The sequence below is a fragment of the Acanthaster planci genome, unplaced genomic scaffold (genome assembly GCF_054643075.1).
Source record: "Acanthaster planci isolate LZ-2023a unplaced genomic scaffold, COTS_SCS Contig3, whole genome shotgun sequence".
NCBI classification, from domain to species: domain Eukaryota; kingdom Metazoa; phylum Echinodermata; class Asteroidea; order Valvatida; family Acanthasteridae; genus Acanthaster; species Acanthaster planci.
The window spans coordinates 280727-298795 of NW_028257627.1; the positions used below are offsets into that span (position 1 = coordinate 280727).

Sequence of the window (18069 nt, forward strand, 5' to 3'; positions counted from 1 at the left end):
ACCGGAGCAATATTTTTACCTCAAATTCCACAATTAATGAAACTTCATCAAACTCTCAATATTCTGATTCATAAATCGCGATATTATGAACATGCTACAAAGTTTTGATGAAATTTTTCTTTTCGGCCGATTTTCCAATTTTTTTTCCGATGGCAAAATGAATACTTTCAAAATGAGCACAAAACTATGAAAATAATTTTTTGACAAACTTATGGATGGGTATGTACGTGGAAGGAATTAGCTTTACTAGAAGTAATCAACTTTAAAGAATTTCGAAACTGTTTATGTAGGATTTTCTGAGATATTTGAAATATATTGGAACACTCAGCTGAATTTGAGCCCAATTTCAGGACGCCGACATTTTTGGATTTCAGACGAAATTTCACGTTCACAGAGGTTCAACACCTATATATGATATATATAGGCATATAGGATATATATATGGTATCATGGGGGGACTATAGTATGAGTATTTAACCAAATGACTTTCAGGTTTTTCAACAAAAAGGTTTGGCAAATGCTGTGAGAGGAAAGTCAAATTAAAGTGGAAGTGCGCCAAGTTAGGGGACTTTATTAAATAATTTATCGCAGTTACATGTCGATGCTATATGAACTGTAAGATTGTAAGTGTTTTAAACGGTCTTGATCTACTTTTTTATATTAAGTCTTTCAAGTTTCATCCCATTTAAATAAAATTACAACAGAGTTTCCAGTTTTTATAAAAGGACTAAAACCGCTGGACTTACACAAAAGTCATTTCAAAACTTCGACTTCGATCGTCTCAGCAAAGGCTTCGACTTTAAGAGATGAAATTCCACATTCTGATGTAAAAACCAAGAAGAAATGCTTCAACTTTTGGTTTCAAACCAGGAAACGTTCCAAAAATCAAACATGGGTATTTAATGTCAATGATATGAAGCACACAACTTGGGCCGGCCGGGGCGTAACATTTCCTGAAACCAAAAGTAAACAAACCCGCCACTTTAAAACCCAAAGAACCTGCAAGAAACATACATGTCAACAGAGGACGCTATTACAAACACATGTGCGTCTTCTGCCATGCCGCCTCTGTACGTACGTATACGTACGACCAAAGATCGTATAGCGCCGCATAGCGGCGCAAGATGGGGAACTAGTGAAGTTAACTTTACCATGAATACGCGTAAAACGTTGTTATCACATAGACGCCATTCTGGTTGAACTACGCCTGCGCAGTGCATGTCAATGCGCGTGCGCGCGCACTAGGCACAGGCACTAGGCACAGGCGCCGCTACAGGCACGCACACGCACTAACGTTCACACTGGAATGGCGCTTAGGGTGATAACACCTTTATGGCAGAATTATCTATCTTGCGCCGCTACGCGGCGCTATATAATCTTTGCGTACGACTACGACAAGTACGAGGCATTTGATCGTTCGCGCCACTGTCGAGCTATATGTAGCTGCACACAGTACGTACGTGCACGTACATCTACGACGAACATACATGTTCACGTATGCGACGGGCTACATTGTGTACTTGATGACACTTTCGAGAGCTAGCTGAATCCACTGCAAATTGAGAGCTTCTAAAATGTGTAAGTTTTGTCCACTTCCGTTTCTCCCATATCCAGACATGTCAGACATGCTACTATAAGTTCATGTTCGTAGCACGAAGTGACTCAGAGTTCTCCGAGTAGAATCCGGTAAATCTTTTGTGCATTCGTTCATCATTGTAGACCTACATCATACATGTACAGTACATGTAACTTGAAAAACGAAGAATAGCCCTCCCAAGACCCCAGCAATGCATAACCTCCGCCACTCCCAGCACTGTGAGCCATGTGACTCACCCTCACAGTTCCTGTATTAGTTTGTAACTATATGGAAATTTGAATGTGCCCAGTTATTTTGCCTAAAACAGCACAAAACTTCTCAATCAAATCTTCCTCCCCAAAAGCTATCAAAACTAAATTTATGCATGCAGGCCTATCTTTCCAAGTAAAGGGACCATGTGATAGAAATGTATCTTATCCATGTTTTCAATCACCATAACTATGTTTTATTTTAAATAGCTGGGAACCTTTAATTCACCTGAATTTCAATATTTGTTTTGCTTGTTTTATTTGTATTTGGGGGCCTTTTTTGTTTCATATTAATGCAAATTTCCATATTCATGAGCAAAATCGTGATACTAATCGGAGGCACTGAGCCTCAATATTGCATTGATTTGGGCACAAAAAATTGCTAGATTTTTTTGTAATTCAACATCGAAGATTTGCGTTTCCTCTGCCACTTTATTGTATAAGTGTATGGCAATGAGCCAATGGGCAACGTTTTGTAATAAATGTTTTCAAAGGGCTAAATTTGAAGACCAAAATTTGAACATGAATGCATGCGAATTGAACAGTGTTCTTCCTGGATTTGCATCACACCAACAGCACCCTCACTTGTCTGAAAAAGCTTGGTCATTTGGCAGATCAGTTAACCCAAAAAAGATATCAAGCAGTTCTCCTACATTGAAGAAGAGTTTAAACATGCACAAATAGTGATTTTAAGAAAATTCATGGCATGGCTTTTAGACTGTGTAACCGTCTACTGGTATTTTTGGCAAAATCCAGACCTTTTACTTTCCTGATATACATGTACATGTACCCCTCATTGGCAACCTCAACTTCATTGGCTGTGTGCGCGTGTGCTTTCACTGGGAGCCAACATGGCATGGCAAGATCGTACTGTAACTATGGAAACGAGGTTACATCATTGGGCTGGTCGCCGTCCATTATGCGACCACTCAATCTTATTCCTGATTTTTCGATAATTTCTCCATCAGCCGATAGCCTTTTCTTTCTTATTCACGGTTGTGAAAGATTGTTTCGCAAAAGGAAAGTAAAGTTCGAGATTTCATGCAAAATCAGCATACCCCACTCAGCATTCTACGGCAATCGTGCAGATCATATGATCACCCATGACCCAACAGTGTTACACCAGTAGCTACCAGTATGGTAAAGGTGGGGGTTTTAGACAAGAAACGCAAGAAAAACGCTGTGTCATTTTTGAATGCAGTTACATGTACAGTAGTTCAATTCTCCCCCAGGTTGAAAATTCCTGCACTTGCCCTGCATCAGATTGCACTCATCAAGTGCTTCCTATTATTGCACACATGCAATACTATCGTCAGTTCTTGAGATAAAATCTGAAAATCACCAGAATGGTCGATTCGCCAGTTTTTCAGACATGCGACGATATTTACCCTCCAGGGTTTCAATGTACCGGTACTCCAATAAAGCCCCATGTTTTAGCATTTCACGTTTAATGAGCCGTGCCTCCAGTTTCCGGTTACACCTTCTATTTATGACTTTGATAATCCTTCGGATTATACATACTGTACATGTATGCATTAGTTAAATGGCACTTGGCCAGACTGGTCCTGGTATATTTGCACAGGGATGTCACGGGTGACACACACATACATCATACACAGTTGTAGACTTACAGTACATGTATGAACAGTACGCGTACAATGTAAGACTCTTTGAACGCAGTGTACAGTCAACAACTGAGGCAGTGTACAGTCAGCAACTGAGGCAGTGTGCAGTCAGCAACTGAGTCATTTTGTATGTTTTATGCTAGGCAGGTGCGAAAACGTCAGTTTTCTGTGATCCAGTTTCTGATCAATTGTTGAATTGTATACACTGCTTGCTGCTCAGTTACCGGTATCATGTTGGAATTTGTTGTATTTTTGACCCAATTTCAGGTTGGTTCTGGTCAACATGTTTTTCTACTTCCATGTTCTGGTGTAGATTTGTGTTGAGAGAACCTTTTCGAGTTCTAATAAAATAAATTGAAAATAAAAGTGCTGCGCAGGTTTAAGATAAGACGTGGTAAATCCTAATTATGTGTTTTTGTGAAAAGGTATCTAAAATGGCCTACAGAGTTTCCAATAAATGTTATTAACTTAAATGTTTTTCCCAAACACATCATGTACATGTACCAGTATGTTCGCCCATCACTGCTTGTGCACCACTGAGTTAATACACAGGTTTTTGTGGGGTTATGAGTCGCGTTCTGGTCGTGTCTCCTACGACTATGGCTTCTGTTTTTGATCATAACGGTGAAGAGCCAAAGCCAGTGTTCGATACTAGTGGATGTTGTTGTCTCATGTGGAGATGCCGCACGGTTGTTGCATATATATACACGTGTACATGTAGGATGCATAGCGTGCAACATAAACCGTTGAAAACATTTCTTACAGGAGTTTTCCTGGAGATATGCCCCATATCTACCGGTATCTTTGCAAAGTACATGTACATCAGTCATGATGTGCACAATAAAGCGAAAAGTGCTACAATTTTTTAAAAGTGATATTAAGTCCTTTTAGTGTCCACAGAAGCCAGTGTCAATCCTTGATAAATAGTAAAGCAGTTTTTATCAATACCGTTCAACCCAACTGAATTCTATGCTATTCGAATATCTCTCAACTTTCGGTTATGAAATGACTTGCTGTGACAAAATAAAATCACAACGTGAACCAAATTTAAGTTCTTGAATCTGGCTTTGAAAACGTAGCCAGCTAACATCAGGATGGCCTTTAATTCAGTGCTGGCTTCACCTTTATGGGTTTCAAATTCTTGGGAAAACTCCGGATGCAAAAATGATTTGTTTTAGGGTAACACAGGAAATCAACGAATCGCACTGCTTGAAAAAAGCTGTTTCTGCATTACATGACTGAATAACAGACAGATTACCGGTACATCAGGCATCTTGTTTCCATCACAAAAGCGGTGCTGGCGTTCAGTGTTTGACCCTGAACAATAAAGCAAAACTAAGTGGTGGGAGTGAACCTACAGTGACATGCTATTAAATACATTGCCACCACAAATTGAATGTTTCAGAAAATAAAAGATGAGGAAATTAGCTTTAATTTGATGTACGTCTCACCTAGATTATTTCTCGTAATGCCTTGCCATGGAGTCATTTACTATTGTTGTCCAATAGCAGTTTATTTAATGGAGTGCAACCCTGTGTGCTTTCACCTCAGGAAGTCACTCATTAATGGTGGTACACTGGGATCCACTCCACAAAATTGATGAGTGTTCTGGACAATTACTGGCTTATACATGTAGTTACTTCGGCCATTACTAATCTCATCTGTCCCTAAACGGGTCTTTGGTTTGTACATGTACCTCACCACAACTTTAGCTAGTGACAATTTTGTTTTCCCCAACTTTTGGGGGAGGGGGTAGGGAACCTTGAATTCCCCCTTGGATGTACATGTAAATGGAAGGGGGGAAGAATACATGTACATGTATGTCTCCCTCCTGACCTCTAGAGGGATTGTCCCTTTGGTCATCCGTAGAAATAAAAACTGCAGTGTTGAAGTTCTTTTGAACTTGTTAAATGCCTAGTGTAAAATGGAGTTCCAACAGATACAGTATACTGGTATACATGTAGCGGTATGTACAGTGTAGGCCTACCGGTACATCTACACTGTACATGTACATGTATGTACCGGTACACTGTACATACATGTATGTTCATGTACACTGTACCGGTACATGTACATGTACATGTGCACCATGTACATGTACATGTACACCATGTACATGTACAAACCATGTACATGTACGTACACTGTACCAGTACTGTACATGTACATCATAAACATCATGTACAAGTACATGTACATACACATACATGTACATGTATCCACAAGTCACCATACATGTAATTCATTCACATACCGGAAGTACGATACTTTGACCAAAATTTGTTCTTAACTAAACTAAATTTTTAATGAGTTCATTCTCACTAGCTGAATGTGTGACTAAAATACTACAGGGAATAATATGAAGAACATCGGATGTCTCTGAAGCAACGTGAACAATGTTGTCTGCAAATGAGTTGGATCGGCTGTAGTAAAACCTACATGTATGTCACCAAAATTTGCGCACGTACCTTTCAAACGTCCTTTTATGGGGTATCGGTAATGCCCTACTTCTGAAAAATCTGCCAGTTAATGTCTCATGAATGAGGAATTAGTTTTTGCATTAAATGCTTTGGTTTGGTGATGCAGTTTGAGGAAAAACCATTTTTTAGTCATACATGTACCAGTAGCTTGACTTGCCAACGCTTTCTCTTTCGTTCTCCTCTTTTAATTTTTCCAATTTAATGTCAAGTTAAAGTGTGGCATAAATTTTTTTGTTCCCTCGCGTAAATCATAATTAGCATTAATACGTGCAATGGATCTGGATGTTATGACAAAACTTCTCTTTCTTCGTGTACATGCATTTCTGGAAAAAAGTCCCAAAATACAGTGCTGCCAAAGCCATCCATTGTCAGCAATGGAAATCTCATTCAAGGTGCTCAGTGCTTCACACTCAGGCTCTGTATTTTTGATAATGCCCTCATACAGTAGTTGGCAAAAGTTGATCGAAGTTGTCAAAAATGCCTGTATCAGACATCCAACACAGATTGTGAGCGAACAGTGATCATTTTGTCCGTTTTTTAGACAATTTCAGACGGTTCATTGTTGTATTTAGTCTGTAAAGTGAAACTTTACCCGTAGCTCTGCTGACATTTCGTCCCGAATTCTCACTGGAAAAGCATTTAATTCACTCATGGCTGCAAAAAGAGAAATGCTGAGGTGACGATTGATCATTGCCATTAAATAACGTCAGTGCATACATGTACATGTACATGCAGTTTTGTTCAAGAGCTTAACGATGAGAGAGTTGGATGCACGAATATATGTATGGGCGAATTAAGGGTACACCATGATACCTACATGTACATGTATCTCTGAAGGAACTGTCTTCTCTGCTGGTACAGTACATGTGTGGGTACAATGTACGGGTAGGTGCTATACTGCATGCATTATACACCTTGGCTTAGACAATATTATGATTTTAATTAAATCACTTGATTTAAAATTACCGCTACATTTCTTTGTGTGAATCCATTTTGTTTAATTTTGTAATAAATGAGTTAAACAAAAGAACTGATACACATGCAGCTAATTTGCTTGCTCTTGAATAGATTATCTTCTATTTTTAAAAATAAAAAAAATTGATTTAATTAAAAAGATCTGATTTAAAAATTAAAAAAAAAACAGAATGAAAGATTGCCAACCCTGGAATTGTGGAAAAGCATTGAGTGAAAAGATGTATTGGGCCTCAGTTTGCGGAAGTACATACAAGAGGATTTCTCAAGAAAAAAATCTTCACAAACATCACTATCAATGTAATAGTTTTAAAAATAAAATTCACAGATCCTTTTCAGCAGCTTCATACATGTAGATACATTGACAAGTTTTTATAAACTAATTGCTCTGTGGCATTTTAATGTTTGGTTTTGCATTTTGTGTAAATCAGTGTAGCCTGAAATTTTGTCTGTTCGTGTGAAGAGCTGCCACAGAAAAACAAGCTCTTTTTTTTCTGACATCCAAAAATTGTGTGTGTACTGTGCTAGGGTCACATGTATACGTGTACAAGTACCCAGTGTGCAATGGAAAAAGCCCATGTACCTTTTTTTAGGGGAGATATACATGTAGGGTTAGAAGACACTGGGTGGACCTCACACATGCCCACCGGCCCTCTCTGTAAAATAGCTTCAGGGGCATTTTGGGGTCAGGATTTCTACTGCAAAATGAAAAGGAACAGTGTAGGAAGTCATCATCAAAAATCCATCTTGGAGGACTTAGTGGTATCCAAGTGGGAGAAAAAGCAGCATTTTCCCCACATTTTCGTAATCACAGGAGAACAAAGCAGTGTTACTCTACTGGTACATGTGAAACAAGTGGGCGTCACCATGTGTGTGTGGGGAGGTGACCACATTGCTCATTCCCTTTGTCAAATACATGTACCAGTAGTTGGAGGAGGTGTGCAATACATGTACATGTACATGTACCAGTAGTTGGAGGAGTATGATATCAATGTTCAGTTATGTGTACCTGACTTTGATGAGTATCAGTATATGTGATTGAACCCAATAGGCAACTACAACAGCTATGGGCATGAGTGTTGAGTACCCACTCCCCTTTTTATGGTAGTTTTATCCCCTGAATCATCACCGTAAATTCTCAGACTTTTACATGTAGCATGGGGCACCTGGCTAGGGAAATGCAACTTTTTGCCTCGATCACGATGTCTGGTTGTCAGCAGTACTCAGGGTTCCACCATGGGTATCTGACTGTTTTGGAAATGGGTACCGGGTTCCCCAAAGTGTCTGAAATCAACCCACAAATGTAGAGTTTTGTTGCTGGTTTAAAAACAAATTAACTCGGCATTGTTTCACATCATGTACTGGTAATGTAGACAGGTGTAGTCTGAAGTGAATACATTGATTTATCTCACCTACATGGACATGTAGGGGCATCTGGAAACACCAGTTGGCTGATAATCATCCAGAGATGTCAATTCCTTTGAGTTGAATATTTTGCAGACTGTATCTCCTCACAGTATGTTCACTGCGGATATTGTACAGTTAGTGATGTGCGTTTACCTATTCTAATGCGCACAGCTGCTTCATGGAACATTGACAACCTCATCAATGCATGAGCAGTCGTGTAGAAGAATGCATTGTAATGTGGGGAGAGTAATATGACCTAGCAATTTGAAACATTTTATTCAAGCTTGCCAAGCACGATTTTATGAAACTATATTTCGTTTTTTAAGGGGGGGGGAAGGCATTGATGGGACACAAGTTGACATGTACATTGGCTTCAATAGGGTCCAATCTGTTGACATTAAAATAGCATTATCTTACAATTGGCTACTAAAACTATGGTTGGCCGTACAAGAATTTTACACAATGTGTTAAGAATCCCTCGCAGCTACGGTACATGTACATGTACATGTATCACAACACCAGATAATAAAAAATGCATACTACTAAATACTTGATGAAAACACAACCCTACTGCTATTTATAATCAATGAGACAAATGTCCATTATGAATGAAATGGGGATAAAATCAAAACCAACCAACAGGTGATATTTCTGCAGACATTGGATGCCCATACAAGTTGTACATGTAGGCAAAATGAGAGTGGTCCATGTACAGGTGCTGTACATGTACCGCTATGTTGGTTGTGATTGGAAACCAGCATGTGCTAGTACAGTACACTGTACGTATCAACGCATTCTCCATTTTTATCGAACTGGTTGCCCTGAGTTCAAGAAGTGGGCTTAACCAGGGTCCGTGGTTAACTACATGTACATGTAAAATAAAAAAAATCCACCGGAGCCTCCTCAAAAATTAAAATGTTCATGTCTACAGGGCACAACAGGGCGAGTGAGTGTTGCACGGAGAAGATTCTATTCTTTGACACTTGTCACAAGTATATGCACAGTATGTACATGGTACACACAGGAAAAAGGGTGTTTCCCTGTCCTCGGAGGTCCCTCTGTTGTCCTCAGTAGTGTCATAGAAGCTTAGTCCGTACAATGCCTTGTCCTTTGTGGTAGTTTTACAGTAAAATAGGGCAACGTGTGTTGACAGTAAGTTTACATACATGTAACTAGTGTAGACCCACGAGCAAAAGAGATCCACAAAGGTATTAACATAACATTGTGGGCTGGGAAACCATGTACAAGGCATAACTTTTCTGCTAACTGTTGAGCAGCTCCACGAAATCAGGCCCAGATGAAACCCTTTATTTAGGGGATGGGCCATGTACAGTAGGGTTAGCTTGATGTTATATGATAGTTTTCAACTGTCTTATAAACAATAAGTTGGATTTAACCCCTCTTTTTTGTCATTAAATCAGCAAAACTTGGTGTTTTTTTCTGTTGGCTTTTGTCAATCTCCACCTGGGCTCTTCGCAAAAATTTATTGAAATCAGTCATCAATGAGGTAGCAAACAAATCTTGGCAAAACTGTGACATCATAGGACAGACTCGACTTGTCAGACCAGAACGCATAGTTCCAGCAAGAAAGTTGATTGGTCCAAGCAAATGACTCGCAGTGCACGGTGAAAAAAACGACGATAGTTACGTGCATGCTCCACTTTAAAACAGGATTTTTCAAACAAGCATAAGTGAATACAGCTATCGAATAGCAAGTGGTAGGACAATCACATTGTACGTCTTTTCAGAAAGACAAATTTTTATAATGGTGCAGGAAAAAATCATTAACAGTCAGTGTTTTTCCGAGGATGGATTTTTGACGGGGGACCACAAAGCTTGCCATCCTTCCATCCTTGGAAAAAGCTGTTTGCGGTACCCACTGCTACATGTACCGGTACATCTGCCTCGAACCAGCCAGCCGACACCGGCAAGCTGGGTGGGGGAGTGGTTAAGCCCTCTGCACTAGTAAGCAGGAGGTCGTGGGTTTGAGTCCCTGCTGAGTACGCTTGTGGGTTTTCTCACAAGCCTTCGGGGGAAACACTGAATATACAGTATTTTAATACACGTCGTCGGGAAGGGCAAAAATCCCGAATGAGTCAGTTTTGTCGTCAATCCTCCGGGTCGCGGCCATGCCCGTGGCCAATAGCCTCGAGTTGCAAAATCTCTTCCTGAGTATATTCTGGTTCGAACTGAGAAGGCAGTATTTCTTGTGCCTCATCAGCTCCTTCAGTGTCACTTTCTTCGTCAAATGAATGAGATGAACATGACAACTGATCACTGTGATCAGAAAAAGTACCGTATCAACGCTGGAATTATCGTTGTTTGAATCTGACATGACGTACATTGCTTACATGTCAACAGGTTGTTGCGTAACAGTAAACAGTGACCGGATAAAGGACTCCGTCCTATGACGTCACAATTTCTCAGACAACTTTCGGTACCCGACGGCTGTTGTAAGCTTTTGCTCTGAGGAGGGAGCGAAATATGGTCATGAAAACTATAATTTTTAACATATCGGTGTTTTTTCTTGTTGTATGTACAGTATGTTTATTTTATGTGTTGATGCATGTTGTACACGAAATCTTCCCAGCACGGCCCATCCCCTTTAACGTTATTCTAGTGCAAAGTATAGGCCAGCTAGCCCTGTACAAGGTTTTCTTTTCTACATGTACATGTACATGGACAAAGATACCGTGTGTTCCTACTTCAAGGAAAGGTTCACATACATGTACATGTATGTACATGTAAACATGCAATGCAAAGTGCATCCAGAAGGATACTGTATCTCATCAGGTTATGACAGGCTCTGATTATCTCTAATCCAGGAATCAATACGCACAAAATACTGAGAAATTTCCCAGTCCTCTAGGAAAGTGCACATAATTATAAATAAGATATGACGTTATTACATGTACAATGTACAATGTCTTACCAGTTAGTCTGTTATCTTTGTTTCTGAATTATTGCTTGTGAATTTCATTTGTGTATATGTACATGAGTAACTCTCAAGTTGAAAGCTTACAAGTAAGCTCTCAAGCTCTCAAATTGAAAATTAAATGACTACTTGTCCATGTGTACATATACATGTACCAGCACATCTGTCAAAGAGGTAGACACGTGTGTAGCCCTGTAGAAATCATGCATGTACGTGTACATGTATTTGTCTTGAGATATTTCCCGTAGCTGCTGTCCACATCCACAGTAAATCCTTCTTCAACACAAATTTAGCATATTTTGTATCCTGTCTTGTGGACGAATGTCACTTCAGATAAATTTTTAATTCAATGCCTTCATACACTCCAAATATGTAACGATACCAGTACATGTAGGTATCGATGTACATTGACGTGAATAACTTCATACTGTACATGTATGTGTACTGTACGTATACATGTACATGTGCACAAAAAAGTCATTGCAGTGTCAATGTATGATATATTGTCAACTGCAAACATTTACATGTACATGTACCGGCACATGCATGTACATGTATCTAGAAAGTTATTCATGTGTACATGTACATGTACATGTACGTTCGCATTTCAACAAGATATTATCCCACAATTGCTAATGAATGGGAGTATTGTGCAACTTTTCACTCACATGTAAATGTAAGAAAACTATCTGACATCTCTGTCTGGCATTTCTCTTTGAAATGTGTGCTTTTTAACTGAAAATGTCTCAGCTTTTCCTGACAAATGAGGGTGCTTTTGCTGTGAGGTCATTACAGGAAGAAACAGTGCATTATGGGAATTTTCTTTTCAGATTGTTAAACCAAAATTTGCTGATATACATATGTAGCAAATAATTATGATCTATGCACTTTGCTCTTTGGCATGTTATCATTGAACCAAAATAGCAACAGAGCACCAAGGCTGAAGTGTACATGTATGTAATTTAAGCAGTGAAGTACATGTACATGTACATGTACTAAGAGTAAGAATTTACATGTACGTTTAATTTGAAAACTTTTGCATACTGTTTAAACGTTTAGACGTTTTAGGCCACCGTCTACGTTGTACCTCGGTGTTTTTGTATGCTTACTGTAATTATATGTACATGTACATGTACATGTATACACATACCAGTATGTATACATGTATGTATGTGTAAAATGTAAATTTGATTTTATTTACCGTCTCAAAATTTTTAATTTTACTTTCTGACCAACTTAAAAATGATACGTGTACATGCAGAGTTGCAGGGAATTCCTGACCTGCTGAAGTTGTGTTCTAAAAATTCCTACCTGACCACTGACACTGTACTGTACATGTACACATGTTTTGGGGCAGGCTAATTCCCCTCTGCACTCACAGTTCTCCTGGTTGGATCTTGACCAAACCCTTGAACCCAACTCCTCTATCTGGTCATGTTTGCAATCAGATTGGCTGATCTGCCCCCCAGTGGTTTTGCAAGCAACCGTGATTGGGAGCACAAATTGACAATTTCAATCTGTTTCCTGGTAATGAAAAAGAAAAGAGTTCCAGAAGTGTGGGCAAGCTGAAGACATCTTTTTTGATTTCGAGTCATACTGGTATATTTTGTCCATGTTGAAATGAAAATATACATGTACATGTACATTTTACATGTACATGTAGGTCCATGATTATGATAACTAAAATAATTATATGCAACAAAATTAACCACAAATTGTGACATGTAGATTTATTTTACTATTGCCCTGGACAACATGAATTATGCATGCCACGCACATGTATTTCACTTCAAGTGTTACTGTTGTGCTGCATATTAAAATACCGGTACATGTTTTCTGTCTGTTATGAAAATCAGAGTACCTGTTTTTGAGACTGCAGTGAGAATCAGAGAAATAAAAGTGGAAAAGTAGCATTTGGATACAATATTTAATTGCATTCCAAAAGTGCAGTTTCAAGTTGTTACTTGAAGACAGCTGATGCATATGCCAGGCAAAAAAGGCCACAAGATGCTCTCAAGAGCGCTGGACCCCAGTCTTGAAACTCAACAATCTAGACCACCTGCTGTGGTGGAAATGGTATGAATAACCAAATGTTTGAGAATTAAATCTCATAGAAGGTCAAATGTTCAATTATTCATATTGATGCAGCCTTGCCGCCTGCTTTATTGTAAATAGTCAACAATCAACATTTGGCCATGTGGGTGAACGTGTACAGGTATGTATGTACATGTACATTTTGAATGTTCATGTATGTGGGTACCAGCTTCTTTATGGTAAATAATTTGCTTCTCGTAGTCTGAGTGGTCATTTGGGGACAATGAAGATTGATTGGGAAGATGCATTGAATGCAAAGAGTGGATTCGTGATTACTTTAAATTCTCCCTTGTGTGCTCAGTGTACCGCTACGTGCCTGTTAAGAGTAATGAATTTTATTCTGCCAGAAGGCTTTATCGATAACTTAATGCTGAGCAGCATGTACATGTACATGTACGGTACATACCGGTACATGTATGTACATGTACAGATGCATGTACATGTATAGAGGAATGCATTTTCCAATGCCTCTTATGAGTATATGTACATGTAATGGTATATGCGTGAACAATTTGTCTTGAAAATTAACCTGTCAATTTAGTGCTGAACTGTGATCCACCACAACATCAAATGCAGTTCACATCATGTACATGTACATGTACATGTACATACATGTACGTACCGTTACATTCAATAGTTTAATTGAGAAATTGATGTTGTCAAACATACTCTCATGTATATGTACATGTAACTACAGGTAATTTAAAGAATTGACTTTAAATTATCAGGGAATGTTCATATGATACATGTAGGTACCAAAAGAGTATTGTGTTACATGTCTTTGGGCTCATTTGAAGTGATTGCTATTGTTTCTGTTTTGCACATATATTTAGGTTAATTTTGTGAAAGTACCCAGTAAAAGAACTTACGGTAGGTTAAAGAATGATGTACCGTATGGTGTTACATGTATGTATGTTAATGTATCAATAGTTTGTGGCTTACATGTACATAACTGTAACTTACATTGTACGCCGGTACATGTCATAAGACTGTGTACTGCAGTCATCGGGGAAAAAGTCCAACCAAAGAGTGTAAAAACAAGTGTCTGTAATTGAAGTCATTTTGAAACCAAGTGAAAAAAGAAAAAACAAATGATCAGATGTTTTATTTCATCACGCTCATCAACATAAATAACAGAGAGCAAGCAACTGGCAAAAAGGGACCTGAAGATGCAGTAGATGACTGACTGCCACATCAGTTGCGTTAGTGGGACAGTGAGAGTAATAACAGTCTGCCACTTCTTGAGCACTGCCATATACATGTATATCCTTTTTACATGTGTAAAATGTACATGTACTAGTACATGTACAATGTATCATCATTCAATCTACAACTTACGAGTGAAACCACATACTGTACATGTACTGTGTGTACTTCCGCCCATTTGTGACTGTAAATCAGGAGTAATTGTTGGTATACAGTTTCCAATGCTGTGATTTCACTCCAGTGTCACAGTGTTTTTACATACATGTATGTAGTATCCGTCGGTACATACTACATGCACATGTACATTGTACAGTGTACATGTTCCTCCTACAGTTTTGTAATTGTTAAATTAGAAACCATCATTGTATCAGAAATAATAATTGTGTTTGTGGGCCAAACTACGTATCAAGTCTTAGTCATGCATGTACTTGTTAATGTACATGTACAAGTACATGTACATGTATACAGGTACCTGAACAGTAGCTTTCTGTGGAGTTGCTCATATCATATTAAATGAACTGTTCTCTTTTTGCCGTAGATTTGGAACTCTGCATGATTTATTCTACTCATGTTTCAGTTGGTTCAAAAAAGTTCTTTGGAAAAAGCAAGCTTTGAAAGCATTTTGTGTAGTTTTTGCTCTGCAGCACGGCAAGAAAATACCAAACATGTAAAAGCACTGTTGTCACCAAATCATGTGGAGGTACATGTACATGTATTACAAGGATACATGTTCATGTACAACTTGCATGATTTTTTTTATGTGTGTAAATAAACTTCCCAGATACCGTAAATTCACAAAATTGTCTGCTTCAGCTATGAGAAGATTAAAAAAAGGGAAGGGGTGTGTCTTAAAAGATTAGAGTTTGTTATCCGCCCTGAGTTGAAGTGCGCTCCCAAGCGGCAAAAGGTTGTAATTTTTCCAAGTTCTTGTACGCATTCTGCATATACGCAAAGACCACGCATTAAGAAATAAATTCATGACGTGTATTCAGCATGCTGCACGTCAAACACACCATTGATCTCCATTATACATGTGAACACGTCCCTATGCGGTGAGTACCAAAAAAAATGCCCTGTTTTGTTCTGCTCAGAGCGGACTGGTACTACATGTACCCTCCCTACATGTAGTTCAGGAGTGGGTGGTTCCCTAGGTGTTAATTTGTACTTTCAAGACTTAAAACATGGTCAGGCTCTTCATTACTGTACATACATGTACATTATACTAAGCTTAGATGTACTTGTGCAGTCATCAGTGGCTTGAAGGTTAATTGGTTGACAATTTCCTATTATCATTTCAGGTGTCTTGTATGGGACACATACATGCACATGTACTTTACTTACACATGGATACTGTCCCAATTACCGGTACATGGACATCAAGTCTTTTTAGGGGTCATAAATTTTTGAAACATTTACATGTACATGTAGGAGCATACTAAATGTACCGTTACACTGGTCAGGGAGGGTTAACAGCATTGTTTTTTCCAAAACTGTGAGAATGCGGACCGTCATTTTTGTGAACTCTTGTGAGAGAGGGAGGGGTTAAAGGAAAAGTGCGGATTGTTTTCTTCACTTGTGAAAGTGAAAAAGGAAATGGGCGATGACCTCTTATATTCAAGTACATGTGGCAGGCGTGCGCATACATGTACATGTACATGTATCAGTATGTTTCTTTCCCTAACGGCTACTTACATGTACATGTACATGTATGCACCGGGTACCCCATTACACTGGCAGCGGATGCCGGGAAGGAGGAGGGGGTTGGCCCCAACTTTCTCAACTTGGGGGACATTCCCCCCTCCCACTTTTTGCAGTTCCTATAATGGGGTAGGGCTCAATGCTTCGGCTTTTACCTGTACACGTACATGTAGGTACATGTACCTGATGGTTTCACAACTCTCCCCCCCCCCCACTTCTTTCTGCCACCGTTGCAAACACGTACCAGGTACATGTACATGTATGTTAAGCGGGTGCATCACACGTCTATGGTCCGTACAGTATGGTTACATTGAGAAACAATGCACTGGCAGTGTATTAGAACCATCCCCTTGTTTACATGTACCATACGTAATGTGACTGCACTTATACTCCTCATCTTAAGCCTAACCGTCCTCAGTCCTCCAACGGGTGAAGGATTGAGGACTGTTAGGGTTAACGGGGATGGAGCAGTGGCTTAGGTAGTTCTTATGAATTATACTAATACGCCTGACAATCTCTGACAATGCTTGTACAATATGTTGACCCTCGACGGGAGCCCAATGCACCGTCAGATATCCCAACCGAGCTGTGTTTGGCACTTTAATTACTCTTTAATGTTTTTACGGGCAGATAGAGTGCACCAGCGGGCAGGTGGGCTGTATAATGGATAGCAAGACATCAACCGTTGTCGTGTGGGAAGGACGACAGTTAGTGCACGGCTTATGATGCCATCAGCAGGATGATGGGCTGGACGCGGTTACTGTTGAACGCCCACATCAGAATGGTGAGTGTACATGTATGTATGTACTGACCTGTTTTGTAGAGAGAGAGCTCATGAGACTGTATCAGTGTGCAGTGGACCATTGCAGTGTGCATAAGGCAGTTGTATAAAGTACATACATGTATACAGTCACTGGTAGAATGGGTTTAATGAACCATCACAAATCACTCCTGGGTGCTTCCCTGCTCCAGATATGTACATGTGTAATGTACATGTACTTACATGTAGTATCAGTACTTTCTGCAAGTTTGCATGCATGCATTGTTGGGGCGGAGGCTTGGAAGGAGAGAACTAAAGTGCTTTGACAGAGTGTGAAGATGCCTAGAATGTGGGTGGTAGCTCGGACAGGCCATTCGCCACACAGAGTACTACTAAATAGAAAATTACATGGAAGAAAATGTGGAGTAAGTACATTCAGGATTTACCCAGCCATCGATGGCAATTCCTCAGCCATTGCTGTGATGCCTTTCAAAAATGCCCATTTTTAACGGCAGTGACTTGCCGTACCTTTCAAGAGTGTTGCTGTCGTGCTGACCCATACCCTCAAGTCCTGACAAGGCCGACCGCTGAACTTTGCAGGCAACACCTTATTTTTAGAGAGCTTATTTTTGTTCCTCGATGTCAAAACATATACATGTAATGGTACATGTGTGATGATGATTGCACATGGATCCACACGTGTAGGCCCTATACCGGTACGTTGTACAGCTACATGTACACGCATAAGTACATGTACATGTAATTTGCTAGAAACAGTGCGCACTGCACAGCAAGCGTCAGTTGCTAACCTTCACTGGTGTCTGCCCAAAATCGAAGTGTCATTTTCAATATACATGTACATGCACCGGTATGCATTCGCATGCACCAGCTAACTCACATTGTAGCTTAATGCCCACTTCCTATAATAGGCCTATAACATAAAGAATAAGCAAGCCTTTCTGTTGATTAATAAAATTTAACCGTCAAGGAAACAGAGAAAAGACTACAGTCTGAATAATTTTTACTTACTGACTTAAAATATGTTTA

General features: G+C 39.4%; 1 protein-coding gene across 4 annotated transcripts in view; it reads left to right on the top strand.

Annotated features, from left to right (window-relative positions):
* The first annotated feature begins 1376 nt into the window (after positions 1–1376).
* The window catches only part of LOC110981057 (divergent protein kinase domain 1A-like), a 40030-nt gene continuing 23337 nt past the window's right edge, over positions 1377–18069 (top strand). Inside the window, exons 1-3 of one of the 4 annotated variants that reach the window (XM_087131593.1) lie at positions 1380–1578; positions 3526–3617; positions 16893–17046. In XM_087131593.1, the coding sequence (XP_086987719.1) occupies positions 17002–17046 (45 nt within the window). In that variant the 5' untranslated portion in view covers positions 1380–1578; positions 3526–3617; positions 16893–17001. Of the gene's footprint in view, positions 1579–3525; positions 3618–16892; positions 17047–18069 lie in introns of all 4 variants that reach the window. The other 3 variants (XM_022238240.2, XM_022238239.2, XM_022238237.2) reach the window with 3 other exon arrangements.